The sequence below is a fragment of the Haplochromis burtoni genome, unplaced genomic scaffold (assembly GCF_018398535.1).
Source record: "Haplochromis burtoni strain Fernald_Lab_line unplaced genomic scaffold, NCSU_Asbu1 Contig_118, whole genome shotgun sequence".
Lineage (NCBI taxonomy): Eukaryota > Metazoa > Chordata > Actinopteri > Cichliformes > Cichlidae > Haplochromis > Haplochromis burtoni.
In genome coordinates, this window is record NW_024582479.1 from 780,526 (window position 1) to 798,838 (window position 18,313).

Sequence of the window (18,313 nt, forward strand, 5' to 3'; positions counted from 1 at the left end):
CATCATTCTGGGATAGGCTCCATCCATTCCTTGTCATGCTCATGGATGGATGGACTTTTGACCAGTATATTTCTGTGTTTCAGGGTCAAGCTGAAAGATGGAGTGGCATTCTTGGGAGCTAGAGCCAGTAACCCAGTTATGTGGACGGTGAGTCAGGATGTCAGAAGTGAAGGTCACAGAGTTGTCACCCTGCACTGCCACAGGAAGGAGAACAGCTTCAGTCAAAGGTCCGTCTGACTCCCTCCTTCTACTGAATTAATGAGTGTGTGACTGAAATAATAACCTTACATCCCTGCTGAACAACCAAACAGCAGCACCCCGCTTGGTTTCTCAGGTGCTGAAAGAGCGATTGCAAAAAAAAAAAAAAAAAAAAAAGAGTATGAAGGAGAACATTATTAAATATTAATCTTTGGCACTGCCATTCATGCAGGTTCTCAGCTAGTCCCAAGTGTAGTCAATAAAATGAATTGTTTGAGGAACATAAAGTCTAAGGTATGCTTGGACTTAAAGGATAATTTTGGTAATATCTGATATTTTTCTTTCTGTCTACATACCATTAGATACTTAAAAGGATATCTGAACATGTAGCATTGTAACTGCACATTAAAGTCATTCATCAAAATACATATACTTTGCCTGCAAATGCAACAAAATCAAATGTTACACTTAAGTTTATTTTCAGCATGTTTTGCATAGGTACAATTTCTTTTAGAGGGGTTCAGGTACTGAGCACTTCGAAAAACCTCAGCCGACCCTAAATTTAGTATTGGACTTAAACACACATACATAGTCACACTGAGCATCTCGGCACACTACGCCTTCTGTGTACGCACAGCTTATTGAAATCCACTGTTACATAATGCATGCATGATGCATTAAGTATCAGTCAAACATGAACAGTCCTGCTATGGGAAACCAAATGCACAGCTGAAAACGGTGAACAACAAATATGGTTTTCCAGTTAACATCTTGTACTATCGCAAACTTTCAAGTCTTATAAAATTAATTGAATGTCAAGTATACATACATTGCATTAAGCAAGTTATTTAGACTTTGTTTTACTGCAGACACCTCTTGAGATTTCACGTTGTTGCAGTTTGGTACTGATACTTGATCCTTTGCAGCTTCTATCCAAAAATGTCTATAGCATGGTGTGATACTCTAATTACAAGCAGAGACAACTAGTGTTACATATAAAGAGGATTCAAGAAATATCAAAGAGCTGTTAGTATAAAAATCAGATTTCCAAGACAATAAGATAAACTGACACAGATGTGTAAGTATTATTGGACGTGTTAAAAACATTTTGAGATTGTAAAACCTTCATGTGCTGGTAACTAGTAATTATGCTACACTTAAGTGGTTATCAGGTAAAATGTATATAAATATTATATACTTTATATGCTGAAATCTAGCAAACCTCTAATTTACAACTATACAATGCAATTACTTAAAAGTATTTACAGGAACAAACTTAGTTAAAGTCATTATGTGTCAAAAGGATTTAAAGCACTGCATGTAGGTGATTGTTGCTCAGAGGTGGCTGTTTTCAATCAGTGAGTGATAACTGTGTGCGTGTCTCTGTGCGTGGCAGTCTACAGTACTTGACATTCACTTCTGCAGCTAAATGGCTTTGAAAAGACAAAGTAGCTCCACACAGGAAGTGACACACCCCACTGGCTGGATTGTTATTTCCTCCTGGGTGTCAAGGTGACGGCAGTGATGAAAGACAAGTCATCTATCATTTACATGTTTCTCTTTCACAGCCCTGCTGAGGGGAAGATACAGTGAATTATACAGGACCGCTCATATCAAGGTCATACATGTTGACTGCGTACTATACCTTGCAATTCACCACTCAGCAAAAGACTGCCTTGAAGTATTGAAATGACCACGAACCCGGGCTTTCAAGTTTTTTGGGTTATTCATCAAATTGAGTAATGTGGAGAATCTGTAACTTATTTAGTGTTCTGTTATTTACTACACCTGTGCATGAAATGACCATAACTGTAATTAAGAATCTCTTTGAGGGTTGTAAACTGGTAGACGGCAGCTGTCATGGTTTTTTTTTTTCTATTTTATTGAAAAGATAAAAATATGTGGAATACATAAAAAATAAAGGTATGTAAATAACATAAAATACACAAATCACAGTATGCTTCGTCTCCTGAGCAGGGGGATCCTATTGTCCACTGTCTCCCAGAGGTTTTTCAAATAAACTTCACTGGTCAGAGTCCCAGCTGGTGGGCTGAGACTCTATAACAAAAGAAAAAACAATCTAGAATAATTTTCACTTAAATACATGTATAATCCTTTAACTCTCGTACTTGCTTTTGACATACTTTTTTCATACTCATCAGTAGTATGTTCATAGTCAGGGAGACATTTTATTTGACTGCATTGACTAAAAGATATTGGTCAGATGTCCATCAACCTACTTTGCTGAGCATCAAAACAGAATCAGTAGGAGAGCTTCAAAGATGTATACCCCGAGGATGATGGCGGGGCAGTTCGACCTCAGTAGAGAGTTTGTGTGTTTTTGTCACTTCATCTGCCCACTTTCATTGGAGGTCACGAAGCAACACCACATTGCCTCCAGCAGTGTTCCCTGTCTTTTCTTGTACACATTTAGCTTTATTCTTTCCTGCTGTTATAATCTGTGTCATTGCATACTACTGTCAGTAAAAGTTTTAAACATTTGGTGCCTAAAGGAGCACCTTTAATCCACCAGTTGATTAAAGTTGGAAAGTGCATGCAGATCTTCCCACAATATTTATTTTGTGCCAAAGCCAATGTAATACCAATGTCAGTGCACAGGGGAGGTGAGTCCAAGCGAGGTGAAGAAGAGAGTGCAGGCAGGGTGGAGTGGGTGGAGACGAGTGTCAGGGGAGATTTGTGACAGAAGGATGGCAGTGAAAGGAAATGTTTACAAGATGGCTGTAAGACCTACTATGATGTATAGTTTGGAGGCAGTGGCACTAAAAAGAAGACATGAGGCTGAGCTGGAAGTGGCAGATAAAGATTTTCACTGGGAGTGACCAAGATGGACAGGATTAGAAATGAGTATATCAGAGGGACAAATCAGGTTGAGCAGTTTGGAGTCAAAGTTAGAGAGGCAAAGCTGAGATGGTCTGAAAACATGCGGAGGTGAAATAGTGGATATGCTAGACAAAGGATGTTGTTATGTAGCTTCCAGGTAGGAGGAAAGACCACAGAGCAGACTCATGGATGTAGTGAAGGAGGACATGCAGAGGGCAGGTGTGACAGAAGAGGATGCATGTGATAGGGTGAGATGGAGGCAGACCCCTAAAGAGACCAGCGGAAACAAGAAGATTTAATGTAATATAAAACCTTACAAAAGTCATAATAGCAAACATAGATTTTAGGGAATTTAGATGAAAGCATTTTCCCTCTTAGGTAATGAAAACTGACAACATAGCCACAAAAGGGGAAGAGAGAAATCTCTGCAGCGCCATGATCTATTAAAGTCAAAGGTGGACTTGGAAGCTATTTCGAGAAGGCACAGATAATCATGATAAATAGAGATTACAGAAATAAGCAGTAACTGTTAATGTGTCTACCCTAAATAAGTAGGGTAGTATCATGAGTTCTCAGGTCCAGTACATTTTAACTCACCATGACAAAATTTAGACTTCAGACTAAAAAAATCACATTTTAATCACACGTTCATACATTGTTCTGCAGGGCGTCATAAATGTCTCTTCCAGTTGTTTCCATCACTGTCCATAGGACCAGAGTCCAAATGTATGTAGCATAGGCATTCAAACATACCAGTTGATTTTGTTTGTCAATGAGGCTTTCAGCTATCTCCAAAGCTGCAGGCCTCGTCAGCACTCCTGTTTTATGGCCTCTACCAACCCCCATCACCTCACTTCAGGCCTTCGTCCTGTGGGGGGTACTTATGACTCCTCCACTCTCCATCCTCTGCAGAAAAACCCCTCTGTGGAAAGGGTGTTGGATCCAGTTATCTTTACTGCTGTTATGATCCCACCTGTTGAGTCACCTCAGCAGTCTTGTAGAAGTGGTCATGGTGCAACACCATAGCTTCTGGTTCCTGTGCTTTTCACAGAATCATGATGCCATCCTTGGACTCCTGCGCTGTCGATGGAGCTTGGCACGCTCCCCTAATCCTTCAGGTGCCCGTCTGTTGTCCACAATCTCCTCTGTTGGCCTCTGGAAAGCCCCCTTAGCACAGGTCTCATTCCAGCGCAGCTTCATGGTCCTTGCTGTGGCTCCGAAATCTGATCTCATGATAGGCCCAAACAGCTCGACCTTCGACCTCAACCACTGCCTGGGCTGTCTGCTATGCCTGGAATGGTTCTTGTTTCTCACTGGGCCTCTGAAGATTTCTCAGGAGATTCCTTTCAGCAATACTCTGACTGCTGCACCTGTATTTCCTTGCTAGGAGGAAAAACCTTCTATTTGGAAAGCACGTCAACCATCATCAAACCACACTCTTTAGTTCAGTGAACTTCACTTATGGACCATCAAAGCCTCATCTGAACATGGATGCACCACTTGTATAGGTGTAATATCTGTAAATGAACTGTTAATCCCACAAATCACTGCAAAAATCATAGAAAACATAGTTTCATGTTAATTCTGGACCCCTCCTCTTGACGCATGGACACCCCCATGTGTCAACTCATCAAACCTAGATTCCTGTCTTAAAGAAAAAGGTCAGCTAGATCATGTCCCAGGCAACATCAGGGTGTCTCTGAGTTAACTGTACCTAACTTAAGCTCAGTCAGCAACAGTTTCCTATACAGTTATACATTTTTCTTTAAAGTACATCCAGCATATACAATGCTTTCTTTTGCTGTTTTAACAAGTGTACAAAATAACTTAGGTACTGTATATTAAGACTAAAACTTAATATCATATCTGCACTAATTGATATGACATAATTTGTGAACAACTAAACACTGTTGGCAAGATTTAACTATGAATAGAGTGAATTGAGTGTTCAATCAGTGACCATAAAATATATTACCTGATCTAATCACTAAAAGATAAATGCTGTGTCATCTGCCAGTTCTTTATTTGTGTGTTTTTACTGATAAGTTGGATAATAGCTATTTTTTTTGGCTAAATTTATGCGTGCTGTTTTTCTCAATAGCCATTCTATCTGGAAGTGTAGTGCCAAATTTGGATGAACAGTGTTAAATAACAGAGAGAAATTAAATGTCACTCAGTGTCTAGGTTAGAGCGAGGACAATGACAACGTCCTCGACATAATCAACGTCAAAGATTACAATATTGCTTCCCAAAGATGGATGCACACTGTCAAAGAACAAACTGAACAAGCTTCAGATAAAAACCTTATTCATGATCTTCTGGTATGAGAGGATTTTACAAGGTGGATTCCTTTAGTATGGTTTTACCCCTCAGTGTAAAAGTCTGATGTTGTCACTCTGCTGGTTGGACTGGTGGGGCTGGCAGGCTAGCGGGTGGCGTGGATACCCAACTTTGTGAACAACTCAAGAATGAAGCAATGTAGGAAATTGATACCACAGGTACATCTACTAAAAATCTCAGACGAGTTCGAATCTCTGTGACCTTCAACTCAAGGTCAAGATCAGAGGTCATTTTTTCTGCTTTCCAGAAAACTTGAAGTTGCTTTCCAAATATAAGAACCAAAGAATTAATTGGACTTAACTGCTATACATCAGGCACTGATTGTAAATGGCAATAGGCCATGACACACACAAAAAAGACTGATCCCTGTTTGAGGGATACACAACTATACGCTGTTTAAGTAATAGTGGATATTTTGACACAAGGTGCACAAGGGTGGAAATGACATCTTCAGTGTTCGGCTCACATCTTTGGTTTATCCTGTGTGGCATCAGAGAGCATATGAGAGCTGTTTCTCTAATTAGTTACTTATTAAGTCTTTAGTTTAGGGCCACGGGTTAAACCTCATTGCACTCCTTGGGGTGTAGAACTAGGCTGCTTGACGTTTCCCAGGCTGTGTGGATGGATGTGTGTGTTTGTGGAGAGACAGAATTAGGGAAAATGGGCTGGCACAGCAGGGTAAATCCAAAACTGTTTGTCTTTAGAATAGAGGCACTGATGTTGTTGGAGCAAATGGGATTACATTCATCGAAGTGTTGAAAGACATTGGCAGTCTGACCCTCTGAGACTTCCACTCTATCTTAAGCCCACTGTTTTTAGACTCCAGCACCTCAGCATCTTTCTGGGTTTTCTATGGTTTCAAACCTGGAGATTTAAAAAAAGTGTATTTAGTTATGAATGACTTGTGCCTCATACTTGACTAACCTGTTTTCATGGTCTTCAGATTTCTGGAGGTTACCAGCCTTGAATGTCTCCTTAAACAATTCTTAAAGTTGCATTTATTCACGTTTCTCAGAAGAATGGTACAGGCATTAGGGCAATTCTGTTTTAGATTGTTGACACATTCTGCTATTAAAGCAGAGGAATGTTGTACTGTGTAGTTTAGGGGGTATAAACAAAACAACTGAATCAGATTATCTGGACAGATGAATTGGTCTTACTTAGATGTCTCTAAGTTCAAATCTCTATTTCTTGCTTACTGTTTTATTTTTAAGCTTGTACGGGTGACATCCCCACCCATTTATATCAACAGAAATGTACTCTCATCATCTGTTTCTTAGTTTTGTTTTTGTCTGAGAGCATAAATGAACGTCAATTTATTTCACAGAGTGAGTTAAGAGCAGCAGCATGTAACCACTACTTGGTACGGCAAAGAAAAACAGCTTCAAATGAATGCATTGCACAGACTTTTATCAAATCAATTGTGTTGGTGAAGTATATATACAGTACACACACACACAGTTTTTGTATTTTATAAAGAAAATGGGGGCATTTCTTCATCAGTGATTTCCATGACAGAATCATAGCTGTTTTTAACGCAGTGCCTCCTGGGGGCCCAACGATCACGGACATCTGGTATTAATTTTCAGCTTTGTTTGTTGCGCACAAAGATTTTTCTTGATTCTCTTTGGAATCTTATGATGATATTAATAGTGCATTTCATTATGTGCTATAGATGATATTTAAAGTCATCATAATTTTACATTGCAGAACAATTTCAGAATAATAAAGACTGAGTATGATACCTGCTCTTATTGGTCTGTTTTGTCTGTTTTTCTAGTGTCAGGCAAAAATTAAATGCAGAAAGTGAATCAACCTAAGTAAGACTATTCCCCTCTTAATAGATTTTTGATTAACTCTATCTGAGGTGAAATATTGTTTTTCCCTACTATGTTGTGTTTTCAGTAGCGCTGAAGTGTTCAGCTATGCAGGTTTGTAAAGATGGTGATCCAATCCACATGGAGATTTAAGTATTATACAAGGTTTTCACAGTAGAACACAAAATGACCTTTTTTATGCTGTATTTCTTTCCCATTTAGGGGGTGGATGAATTAGTTTTATATGTGAAATGGCATCATTGGCAATGACCACAACAGAATGAGTAAATGTGAGTGCGATGGAGTGGGAAGATGCGCCAGCCAACATGTTACATAGGTCAGGAGGTCTTTTGTGCACCGCATGAGGGTGCAGAAAAAAAACACTGCTTAAGTGCTGGATCTGTATCAAGAATGTGCCAGCTTTTTTATTTTTATTTTTATTTTTTATTACATTTTCTGAAGCTTTTGAAACCGCTGAATATTGAAATGACAAACAAATAATTCTAAGTTCAGTTCCTTTTCAGTGGGTAGCAGCAAGGCATTCAGTTTGTGACAGGTAGGGAAAAAAGTAATGATGCACGTTTTTATTCAAGCCTGTGTATGTTCTTTTTGTCTGACGTGATTTTCCAGATGCTTGGTTTGGGTGAAGAAGTCCTCATTCAAACCTCAGATTTATCTAATTGAATGCAAAAGGATTTTTTTCAGGGAAAATAAGTATTTAAGATTATGGAGGTTTCGTTAGTTTTACAAATATTTGAGATTATTTCATTTCAGATCATAAAGACAAAATATGTTTTAGAATTCACTAACGGACAAACAGTGCCACAGAACAATATACATAACATATCAAAAACTATGATTGTAAAATTAAAACAGTGACGTTTTATCAACTTGTCCACCTCTGCCTCCTCTTCACTAGGCCTGCAGCCAAGTCATCCTCTCTTATCCACCGTCCACACTGCTCCGCCTCAGTCTGCAGCCCTTCAGCTCCTCAGCTCTGCTCCTCAGGCCTGAAATCTGTCCGATTCGGTTGCTCTAGTTGGGATTTTAGTTTTTATTTCCTCAGATTAGTACTTTTCACACTGTTCTGCACAGCCAGCAACCTGCCAGGCTCTCTGCTCTGCCCTGACTTATGACCCGTTCAGTCCTACCTTTTAATTATTCATGTTTTAGTCTGCTGCCTATTTCTCTATCAATCGTATCTAGCTACCTCTGGCTCCTGTCATATCAGCCTTCATATGAAAAAGCATGTCAACAATAAGAATGTTGACTGCGGCATTTTACATTGATTTCTATGGAAGTCAAACTGACATCCTTGATGGTGCTCAGCTTTCTTTTTTTTTCTCTTTATCCCACACACCCCCAAATTCACTGCGTGATAAACTCATTTCAGGAAAAGTCATGAAACATGAGGTTATTGGATGTTATTGTAAGAGTTACTCAATTCTAAAATGAAAAGGGGTCAAAATGACCCCCTTGGTGGTTCTAGTACTATGGAATACCTGCAACATAGCCTATGATCCTTTCCAAATAAAGTACACATTATTTTGATAGCTGTCATTTGAGGTGTAGCAGACAAACTCACTGGTCTGGTGACTGAAAATCAGTTCTTATTAAAAGAAAAATCTCAAATTTTATCTTCCTTCAAAGGAAAAAAAGATGACACAGGTTATTCAGAGTGCAGATAAATGAAGGTCCATGGTCATATTAGATAGGATGTCATATGACTGGGAGATGAAAACATCTCACTAATGCTGACTTCTACAGAAAGTTGGACTACAGACCAACTTCACAAGTCAGTGCTTTCACAGCAGGGTTAAAACCTTATTTGAATGAGGTTATTAATCTGAACATGCACACAAATGGAGTTCCTGACTAGTTTCAGTTTTTTGTTGTTGTTTTTTTTTTGGCAGAAAAATGTATTCATTTTTATAACCACAGGTAAAAACTGTACTATTGAACACTTCATCAGAGTCATGAAGTTAGCACAGGAAGTTGAAACCACACAGCACTTTTCAATGGATGTTGAATCCCTATATATTCAGGCAGGCACCCCTTTGAACGGTGCCTGCTAGCTGCCATATTCTTTTTAAATTGGACTTCAATGCTACAGTACACAGTTTTGGATGTGTAATTACTTCTATTTTCTGTTATTATTGATGGGAATTCATTTTTTACCCAGTACGTGTTAAATTGCTGAAGGCATTTTACTTATTTTATACAGGATCAGATGCTTCGTTACAGGAATTCCATAATCTTATGAACTAGGAAAACATGTTCGGTTCACTGTTTCAACATTAATTTCATAGATTTACAGCTAATTAAAGAAAAAAAACTAAGGCTATTCTTTATAGTGTGAGCTCACAGAAACTTTATTATTCACAGTGAATTTTATCATCCCACTTCGCTTAAGAAATATTGTGTGTCTTATTTTAATAGAATTAAGTAGCTACACAGTTCCAGTGATTACTCGTGTGTGTGAATTCAATATCAATCTAGTTGCCTTGCTAAAACCCACTCAAAATAATCTCACATTCCTCATATGTATCTAGCAAATAAGAAGTGTTTTTCTCAGCCTCCTTCTGCTTTTCTAAAAGGCCTTCTAACCTACTTAAGATGCTGTCTTCCCTCTCTATCGCCCTCACATTTCCTTCATTATGTTCAGCTCTGTTCCCTCTGAAAATTACTTGTCACTGCACTTTCTCTGTAAATACCAACAGCACTGGGTTTTCACCTGTTAGCAAGTCATAAACTCAACAAACAATACACACACAGAGCAAATAACCTGTTTGTTGTGCAGATCAATATGTTCTCACAAAAACATTTTGAATGAAAAAAACTGACGCTGCTTTTTTGTTTATTGACCAGTAATGCGCACACAAGCCACATGCTATGCATTCCTAGGAAAGTAAATTAATTGATAAAGAGTTACATTAAAAGTAATTTACAATGGCCTTGTTCATTGGTAGTTATGTGATTACTGCACCTACACTGCAAAACCAGTGTAATCTATTTAAACTGAACGTCTCCTCATGCGTGACATTTGTTCATTGTTCATGGTTTAGTAACAGTTAAGATGCAGTCTTTTAATACTGGCAGACCAGTTTGTTTTGGATCCTTCCCCTTTTATCTCCTCATGTACTGCTTTAAATTATTATGCTTAAATTCAGACTTGTAACCTATGTGTTGTAATATAAATAATCTCCAGGTATAACATATGATGTGACCTTTGCATAAAAAGGGGCTCAGGTGTTTATTCAGGCTTGACAGATGTAAAAGTAGAAGCTCTCTTTATGTAAACCAGTACATCTCTAAATGAGGTTATGTGCTTTGATATATGCAAAACTACATGGTGCTGTCTTAATGTAAATATTTACAGAGTCCCGCCTGTACTGTATGTGTACAACTCAGCATGGGCACTATCTGAAACACTTACCCAAACAAACATCACAGAAGAAACAGAACTCTCCAGCATTTTTCACCTTCAAAGTCTATGGGATCATGACACATGTCACTACATTCAATTTGTCTATTGTTGCTAGAGAGAACCCCTGCTGTAAGTGTGGAGGAGTAAGGTTTAACCTAAAAGATTGACAAGACAGCCTTACAACACCTACACAATGATGCAAGCCTGCAAACCAAAGTTCGTAGCGCCGCTATCTACAAACAACACGTCTCGAGTGAGAATGCAACGAGACACCGGGATAAATGGAATTAAATTCGAGCCAACAATGTGTGCTTTACAGTGTGTGCGTGCATTTCATCATGTTTGCACTTGTTTCAGCCATTTAATGGAACTTATTTTAGGGGTAGGATTACAGGGAAGTTGCACAAAGAGTCTCAGTGTACTGCTGAGCCTTTGATGACTCCGCTCAGTGTGCAAACTCCGGTGTGAAAATAGGTTAAAGATTCAAATTGTTTTCCGACAGTTGATGAAATCATGTTTTAAGCATTGCTGAAATCGAGGCTTGTCATTCTGTGTTTGCCCCAGCCATCTGCTGGGGAATGTGACATGCGCCTCTAAGGGTCTTTATGTGAAACAGAGGAAGCAAGCATCATTGAGGCGAATGGCAGACTTGTTTTAGACTGAAATGATTAGCATACTCGGTTCCCAGGAAGGAGAAAATCACAATTCCCGTATTAAAAAGTCCATAAAGGTTTGAGATTGCCTCTGCTAGGCATTCCTTTATCGCTCTTCAAGACATCACTTGAATCCTGTGAATCACATATGGTGTATTATTACGCTGAGATCTATGGATAGTTGTGGACCTTAGGGACAGTAATTGTATATCGACTTTCCACTGAAACATATAATGACAGGATCTCATCATGTTATGTTGTTGATGTGGTAATGATGAATTTGACTGTGTAAATGTTCTTTGTGCCTCAGCAGTGTTATGGCTCCTTTGATGGTAGCGTTTGCTTATGGATTGTAATATTTGAAAAATTATTGGATGAAATCCCCTGATGGCTATTTTCTCTTATATAAAAACAATCACATTCTAACATATGATTCAAACATATCATATTCTATAAAGGACACTCCCAGCAGCAAAACCATGTTGAAAGAAATATGAACAGATAAATATTTAGACATCCATCTGTCTAAGATGACTCTAATGCCTAAGATAGATAATAGTTTATCTATCCTATCTCAATAGACAGACATCTATCTCAATGGAGAGGAAACTATGCTATAAAATCTCAATAAAGGCCTCTCATCTATCAATCTAATTTAAATAGATAAGAAGATAATCATAGACGACAAGGATCGAAAAAATACATGGAAGGTTAAATGATCCTTGTATTGCATGAAGTCTTCAATCACACATAGGTTACTTGGGGCCAGGGTTTTGAGCAGCCCACTCTGTTCCCCTTATATGAAAGCTGTGCTGTATATATAATATTGTTACGCAAGCCTAAGTGACCCTGAAACCACATGTACATTTTAACACAATTTGAATGATTGTTCTCATGATACGGTAATAATAGCCTAAAGCCTTGTCAGGAAGGAGATGATTGCGCCTTCCCCTGCTCATCACTTCTTCTCTCCACCCCGATGACAGATTCGCTCACTTTCTCTGCGCCTGATATGAAATGCGAGCCACTTATTGTGTGACTTCTCTTATGTAAATCCTGTCATTAGAAAATAGTAGACATTTGTCATTGGCATATGATGCCATTTTTTATTTTGAGCAATATTGTCATCCCACAATGGATATAATGATAATATTCCTTATGTGCCATTTTAGAATTTGTGCATGCAAAATAAGGCTGCAGAGTTTCAGTTTGGGAATATATACATATACAAGAGCAAGAGTTTGCATAAAGAACAGTGTGTTTATTCACCAGTGACATTTGACTGGACCTCTGCCTATGTACATTTGCATTGTTTGGGTAAGAGAGTGTGTGTGTCTGTAAGCCAGCTCCACTCCATGCCAGAGAGTTGTTAGTAGCTGTTGTAATTGACAGAACAATGATGAGTGAAGATTGAGCGAGAAAGGAGTTCAATATTCAGTTCTCCTGCTTTCACGAGAAGAGGTCAGAGGGCCTCGAGCTGTTCTTTCTGATTGCACTGAGCTTAGCTCACATGGCGAATGAACAAATACAATCAATGGCCAGACCAAGCGGGAGCGGTGGGACTGCATTTACAACTGGAGTTAAATCAAAGGTCCCTTCAGTGCAATCTGATTACAATGAAGGAACTCTCAATACATCAGCAAGTCGCGTGGATCTTAATGACCTTCCTGCAAAGGGTCTATCGTAAGCCACGTAGACACTTATTTGTGTGTTTTTGATTAGGTGGGAAATTTAAGGATTGGATACCATTACAAAGAGCCTTGGAGGAGTGCAGCAGTTTTCACTATTTTTGTAATGTGCCCAGTTAACAGTGGTTAAAACGGTATCCTCTACTGTAAAAGGCCCAGCGGAAAGATTTAAGGAGCTTGTGTAGTGCGAGACAGATGAAAAATCCAGTGTAAGGAGGAGATAAGATGCATTTGTGTGTGTAGGTGTGTGTTTGTGCATGTGTTTTCTTCCATGTCCTTGGATATGCGAAGGGTCTTCAAAGTGCAATGTTATAGTTGATGGATAGGGGAGACGAAGCAATTACCCTCCCAGGTGGTCTAATTTGTATGTTTGTGAACTGCTGTTTTCTTCAGCGGGCTTATCGCAGGTACAGGTAGCTTACAATTTAGTGTGAAAAATATATGAATACGTGCCACGATCCTTTTAAGCAATCATTCGGATATCGTTTTGTACCTGCATTTGCCCATAGGGTCACTAATGCATTGATAAAAACAGGCTCTTCTCACTACCTCTCTTACATTAAGAAGATCCCTGCAGTGGCCCAAGCCAGACTGTCTGTGAGATTGTTAGCTGTATCTGTAATATTGACTGCTTAGAATTTAATTTACATGAGTGGCAGATGAGTCCTATGTGTTGCTGGGCTTTCTCATACTTTAATCATTAAGACTCCCTCCTGAATCTAATGGGATAAAAATAAAAACACAAGTCCTATTTATTCTCTCCAATCTGCCATCATTAATGGAAATCAACATGACAAATGCCACTAATGAAATATAATTAATTAAATCTCAGGGGAATGATTTATGCCCCATCCTCGTAGAAGCACTCTGCCTTCTCCTCCATCTAACCTTCTCCATTAACCACTTAAGACATGAATTTAGATGTTTGCTGTGGATTTTCTCGTACCCTTGAACTACACAACATCAGTGAACTACTGTATCTGCCTGTGTGAAGTAAATCATCTGTGATTGAGCCTTCAGAGGCTTTGAATGTGGCCTTGACTATGCACCAAAAAACACCGATGGAGAGAATCTGCAGGAGAAGAGGAAGGAGGATAACTTCTTCTGTTATCTGTCTCTACTGTGCTCCTTTATCATTTGTTTGGCGCTTGCATCAATTTCAGTCTTGTCAAGTTAACATTGGAGTGCGTGACTTTTACTTTTATGTCTGCTACATTCAAGCCCTTGCTAAACAAGTTGCACACAGTGCAAATTAATCAAGCCTTTTTCTCCGACAGAAAATGACTCCATAGCTTATTTCTGCAAACTGTTCCCATGAACTGTACTTGTGTTTCTGAAGTTAAGAAACCCATAGCTAGGATTGAGCCATATTATACCGTCATTATTGAATCAATGGCACAGAAGTGGAGGAAGCAAGAAGAATGAATTGAATTGAGTAAAGTTAGACTTATCTGACCTTATTGCGCCTTATAGTTCTGTTAGAAAAATACGTATTTGATTTATTTGTTTGGCACACTGCAGTTTCATCTTGCAAAGCACCTCTTTTTAACTTCAGTGGATATTATACCTGGTTATGCTCAGGTTATGTCACCCCATTTCCACTGAAAATGCCTTTTGGTTAAATTGTCTGCAAGGAATTTGCATTTGCACTGATAAATTTTTATATAGCGTTAATGCACATAAAAACAGCTGCTTGTTTAAGTGAAAATAAATTGATGGGGGTTTTTTTGCACTAATGAAGTTGTGGAGTTTTTTGTCTCGCATCTATTATATAGTCAGTTATATCTCTATTGCAAATTTTCAAATATATATCATGATAAATATTTTTGGCCCTACCACACCCTACCTGCACACCCATAGTTTCGTCAGCTTTCATCAAGTTGTCCACCGAAGCAGTGCTGTTTTTTTCATTTTTGTGCCAAAACTTAACCAAACAGCAAGTAAAAATTAAACAAGTGAAAGTTTGGTCCCCGATAAGACTGAAACTTCAGACTTCTGCCCCAAAATCAGCAGTGGTTTCAGCAAGCTGTGGTTTGCGTGTGCTGAAAGCAATAATAGAGACAGAGCAGGATAAAGCAACGCCTATAGAAAAACCTGGATGCATTCAAGCAAAGTTTCTAAGGCTCCAGATAAACTCAGTTTTCAGAAGAAGGATTATAGACTCAGAAAGAAAACTGTTGTTGGCAAGGACATGGATTACTCTCAGTAGAGCTTTTCGTCATTGGAGAGCCCTGTGAGAAGAGAAGTGACTATGAGCAACACCGATATCACCTTAAGGCTCTTTAACAGGTTGGTGTTTGTAAAATATTTGGAGCGGGATCTGCCTAAATAAATGATTATTGTCCAAACAACTGTGGAAAATTTCACTGTATATTGTATATCTCATAAGCCCACATGTTAACGTTATTGCTTTCACTCCCAATCATGAGCCCTACACTGCAGGTTTTATCAAAAACCCCAAATCAGATCAGGCATGCTCCTTAAACTCTTCCTGGAGTGTTAAAATTCAAGTTAATAGAAAGTTTGTGTAAAGATCTTCATAACATAACCTCTTCTTGATAGTTTAAGTGCATATTTATTTAGGAATGAAGAATACACCTCATTCTGAGGTCTCCTCTTCTCTCCTCCTAACAAAGCTTTGTAGTTCCTCAATCTGACTTATCAGCAACCAAAGCCAGGGCTGGTGGGGTGTTGCCCACAGACAAGCTGGAGATTGGCAATGGAGCCTGGTGGTGTTTGATAAGGCAGGCCTATTGGCATTGGGACCCTAGGCTTAGACCCTCTGATCCACTTCATCTTCTAATAAATCATCCTCTGAAACCTTGGCCCCTGTTAATGCTTTAGAGTTCTCTTTGAGGTGGTGCAGGAAGATGTCAAGGGATTATCCAGCACACAGCCCTACTCCAACTTAAACATAGTGTATGGAGTGAAGTTAGCAGACCTCATCCTTTTCCACTTATCATAACAGTACTCACATTGTCATGTATCACCAGAATTCCCAGAATGTCATTTAAAATTCAGTGGGATGTGATGAAAGAGTGAGAAAAATTTAGACAAGCTTGAAAAGTAGTTTCCAGTGAACTGCGACCTTTAAAAAAGCAGAATGTACAGGATGGGGGGAGGAAAAAAAGCCTTTATATCTCGTTCTCCCATCAAATGCTTCTCTTATCCAGAGGCAAGGATTCTGTTTACTTGACAGATTAATGAGGCAGGGGAGAAGAAGTAAGGGCCCAGATCTGAAAAGGGTCACTGTTGGGGTCAGCATTCTTATTAACCCTGCCAGATACACCGATTCAGTTGAACTCATCCAGGGAGGCGTCTGCCTGTTTGTTTATGTTTGTGTCAGACCTGAACATTCATGTGCGTCTGTTGCCAGTGTTTACATTTGTTTGTACTTCAGAGAGTGTGTGTGAAAGAGAGACAGAGTATGAGATTTGTGGCCAGAAATCACGCAGGTGTCTAGAGTGGTTCAAGGTAGCATAAAATATTAAAGGCTGCCTTTGAAAGCATGCACTGCATACAAGTCGATGATGCATGTAAAACCCTCAAGATATAAACAAGATTTCCACTTTGGTATATTTTAATGAGAGAGCAATACAAACCAAGATGTCTGATACGTGGCTTAGTGCCACTGACAGTTTGTTCAACCATTTCTCTGGCATGTACCGAGGCAAAAAATGAAGAAAACAGAACAAAAATGCACAATTTCCGTCAAGAGCAATTAATGCTCTGTTCATATTGATTTCCTGTGTCAGATGCAGCCAAACAAGTACAACAAAAAACAGTCTAATGATGACCCATGAGTATAATAAAATAACCCACAATGGCACTAATACTACTTTGAATGAAACATGGACTTCATTAGAATTTACAAGTAAACAAGGCTCGGACAAAGGGCTCCCAAAAAAGTCTACAGCACTACACCAGGGGCACAGTGCTACCACCACAGGCTATGCATTTAAACACAAATGACTGAATTCCCAATTTTTTTTCTTATTTTTTTTTAAAAACGACTTTTGCAGATCACCTTCTTTACAATGTATGGGACCCTATCTGATTAAAAGGCAATGAAATTTAAGAGAAAGTGTAGATATCTATTGTAGGCCAGTTAATCAGTAAAACTGAATCAATGTAACTAAATGCGGTGGTGGGGGGGGGAGTATTTATAAGGTGTAGATGTGCTGAGCAAAAGTAAGGAAAGAAAGTGAGGGTTGCATGGCCTTTTATTCACTACTTTGTCATGTGTGTGTGTGTTTAGTTAGCGTACAGCCTGAATTCCTCAAAGTTGACATTCTGTGAACAATGCATGTAGCATTTTTCACAGAATGTCAACTTGCAAATGTGATTTGCAAATCTCACAAGCCTTTATTCTAATCTAATTCTATTCACATCAAATGTTTAAATGCATTTATGCACCACTTTAAGGAAGCAAGAAATCATCAGAATCATTTTGATGGATTTGATGGAAGCAGCATCTCTCAAGATAGTTGGGACAGAGCCATGTTTGTAGTTCGACTGTGTAGCATCCCCTCTTCTTTAGACAAGAGAGGAGAACAATGTTAAATGACCTTTGGCCCAGAGATGATGGCAGTATTTCCAGAGCTTCTTCATATATGGGTTCGTCTTTGCATGGTAGAGCTTTAACCTGGATTTGTGGGTGGCATGAGAGTGATTTTCGGGCCCCGCCCGAGGGCCCGAAGATCACAGACATCCAATATTGATTTTCAGCCTTGTCCCTTGTGCACAGAGATTTCTCCAGATGCTCAGAATCTTTTGATGACATTATCTGTGCCGCAGATGATACTATGTTCAAAGTCTTCACAATTGTGAAACACTATTCTGAAATTATTCCACAATTTGTAGCTGCAGTTTTCTGCTGATTGGTAAACTTCTGCCCATCTTTACTTCAGAGCAAGTGAAGATGCTCTTGTTATATCACCTGTTGCCAATCGATCTAATTGGTTGCAAAGCGATTCCCCCAGCTAGATCAGCCCAGCTTTTTGTTATTCTCATGCCAACCTTTTTGTGATGTGTTGTTGCCAACAAATTTGAACAAACCTGATATTTTTCATAAAAAATCTGGAAAATTAATGAGTTTAAATATTTGATTTCTATGTTCTATTGAGAATAAAATATGAGTTTATGAAATTTGCAGATCATTGCATTGTATTTTTTCTGTTTTATACAACATCCCAACTTTTTAGCAATTGTGGTTGTAAGCTCAAGTACCAAAAATAGGGCTGAACGATATATCGCATTTGCGATAATATCGCGACATGATCAAGTGCAATTTTCTAACCGCAAAGGCTGCGATTATACTCTGGACATGTCCAAATTCATGGGCTGCAT

At 38.8% G+C, this 18,313-nt stretch overlaps 1 protein-coding gene across 1 annotated transcript in view; it reads left to right on the forward strand.

Moving 5' to 3' along the window:
• The window catches only part of si:dkey-112m2.1 (transmembrane protein 132C), a 184,414-nt gene that overhangs the window by 98,367 nt on the left and 67,734 nt on the right, over window positions 1-18,313 (forward strand). The window contains exon 4 of the mRNA XM_005939462.3: window positions 84-227. Within this exon, the coding sequence (XP_005939524.1) occupies window positions 84-227 (144 nt within the window). The remainder of the gene's footprint in view (window positions 1-83; window positions 228-18,313) is intronic.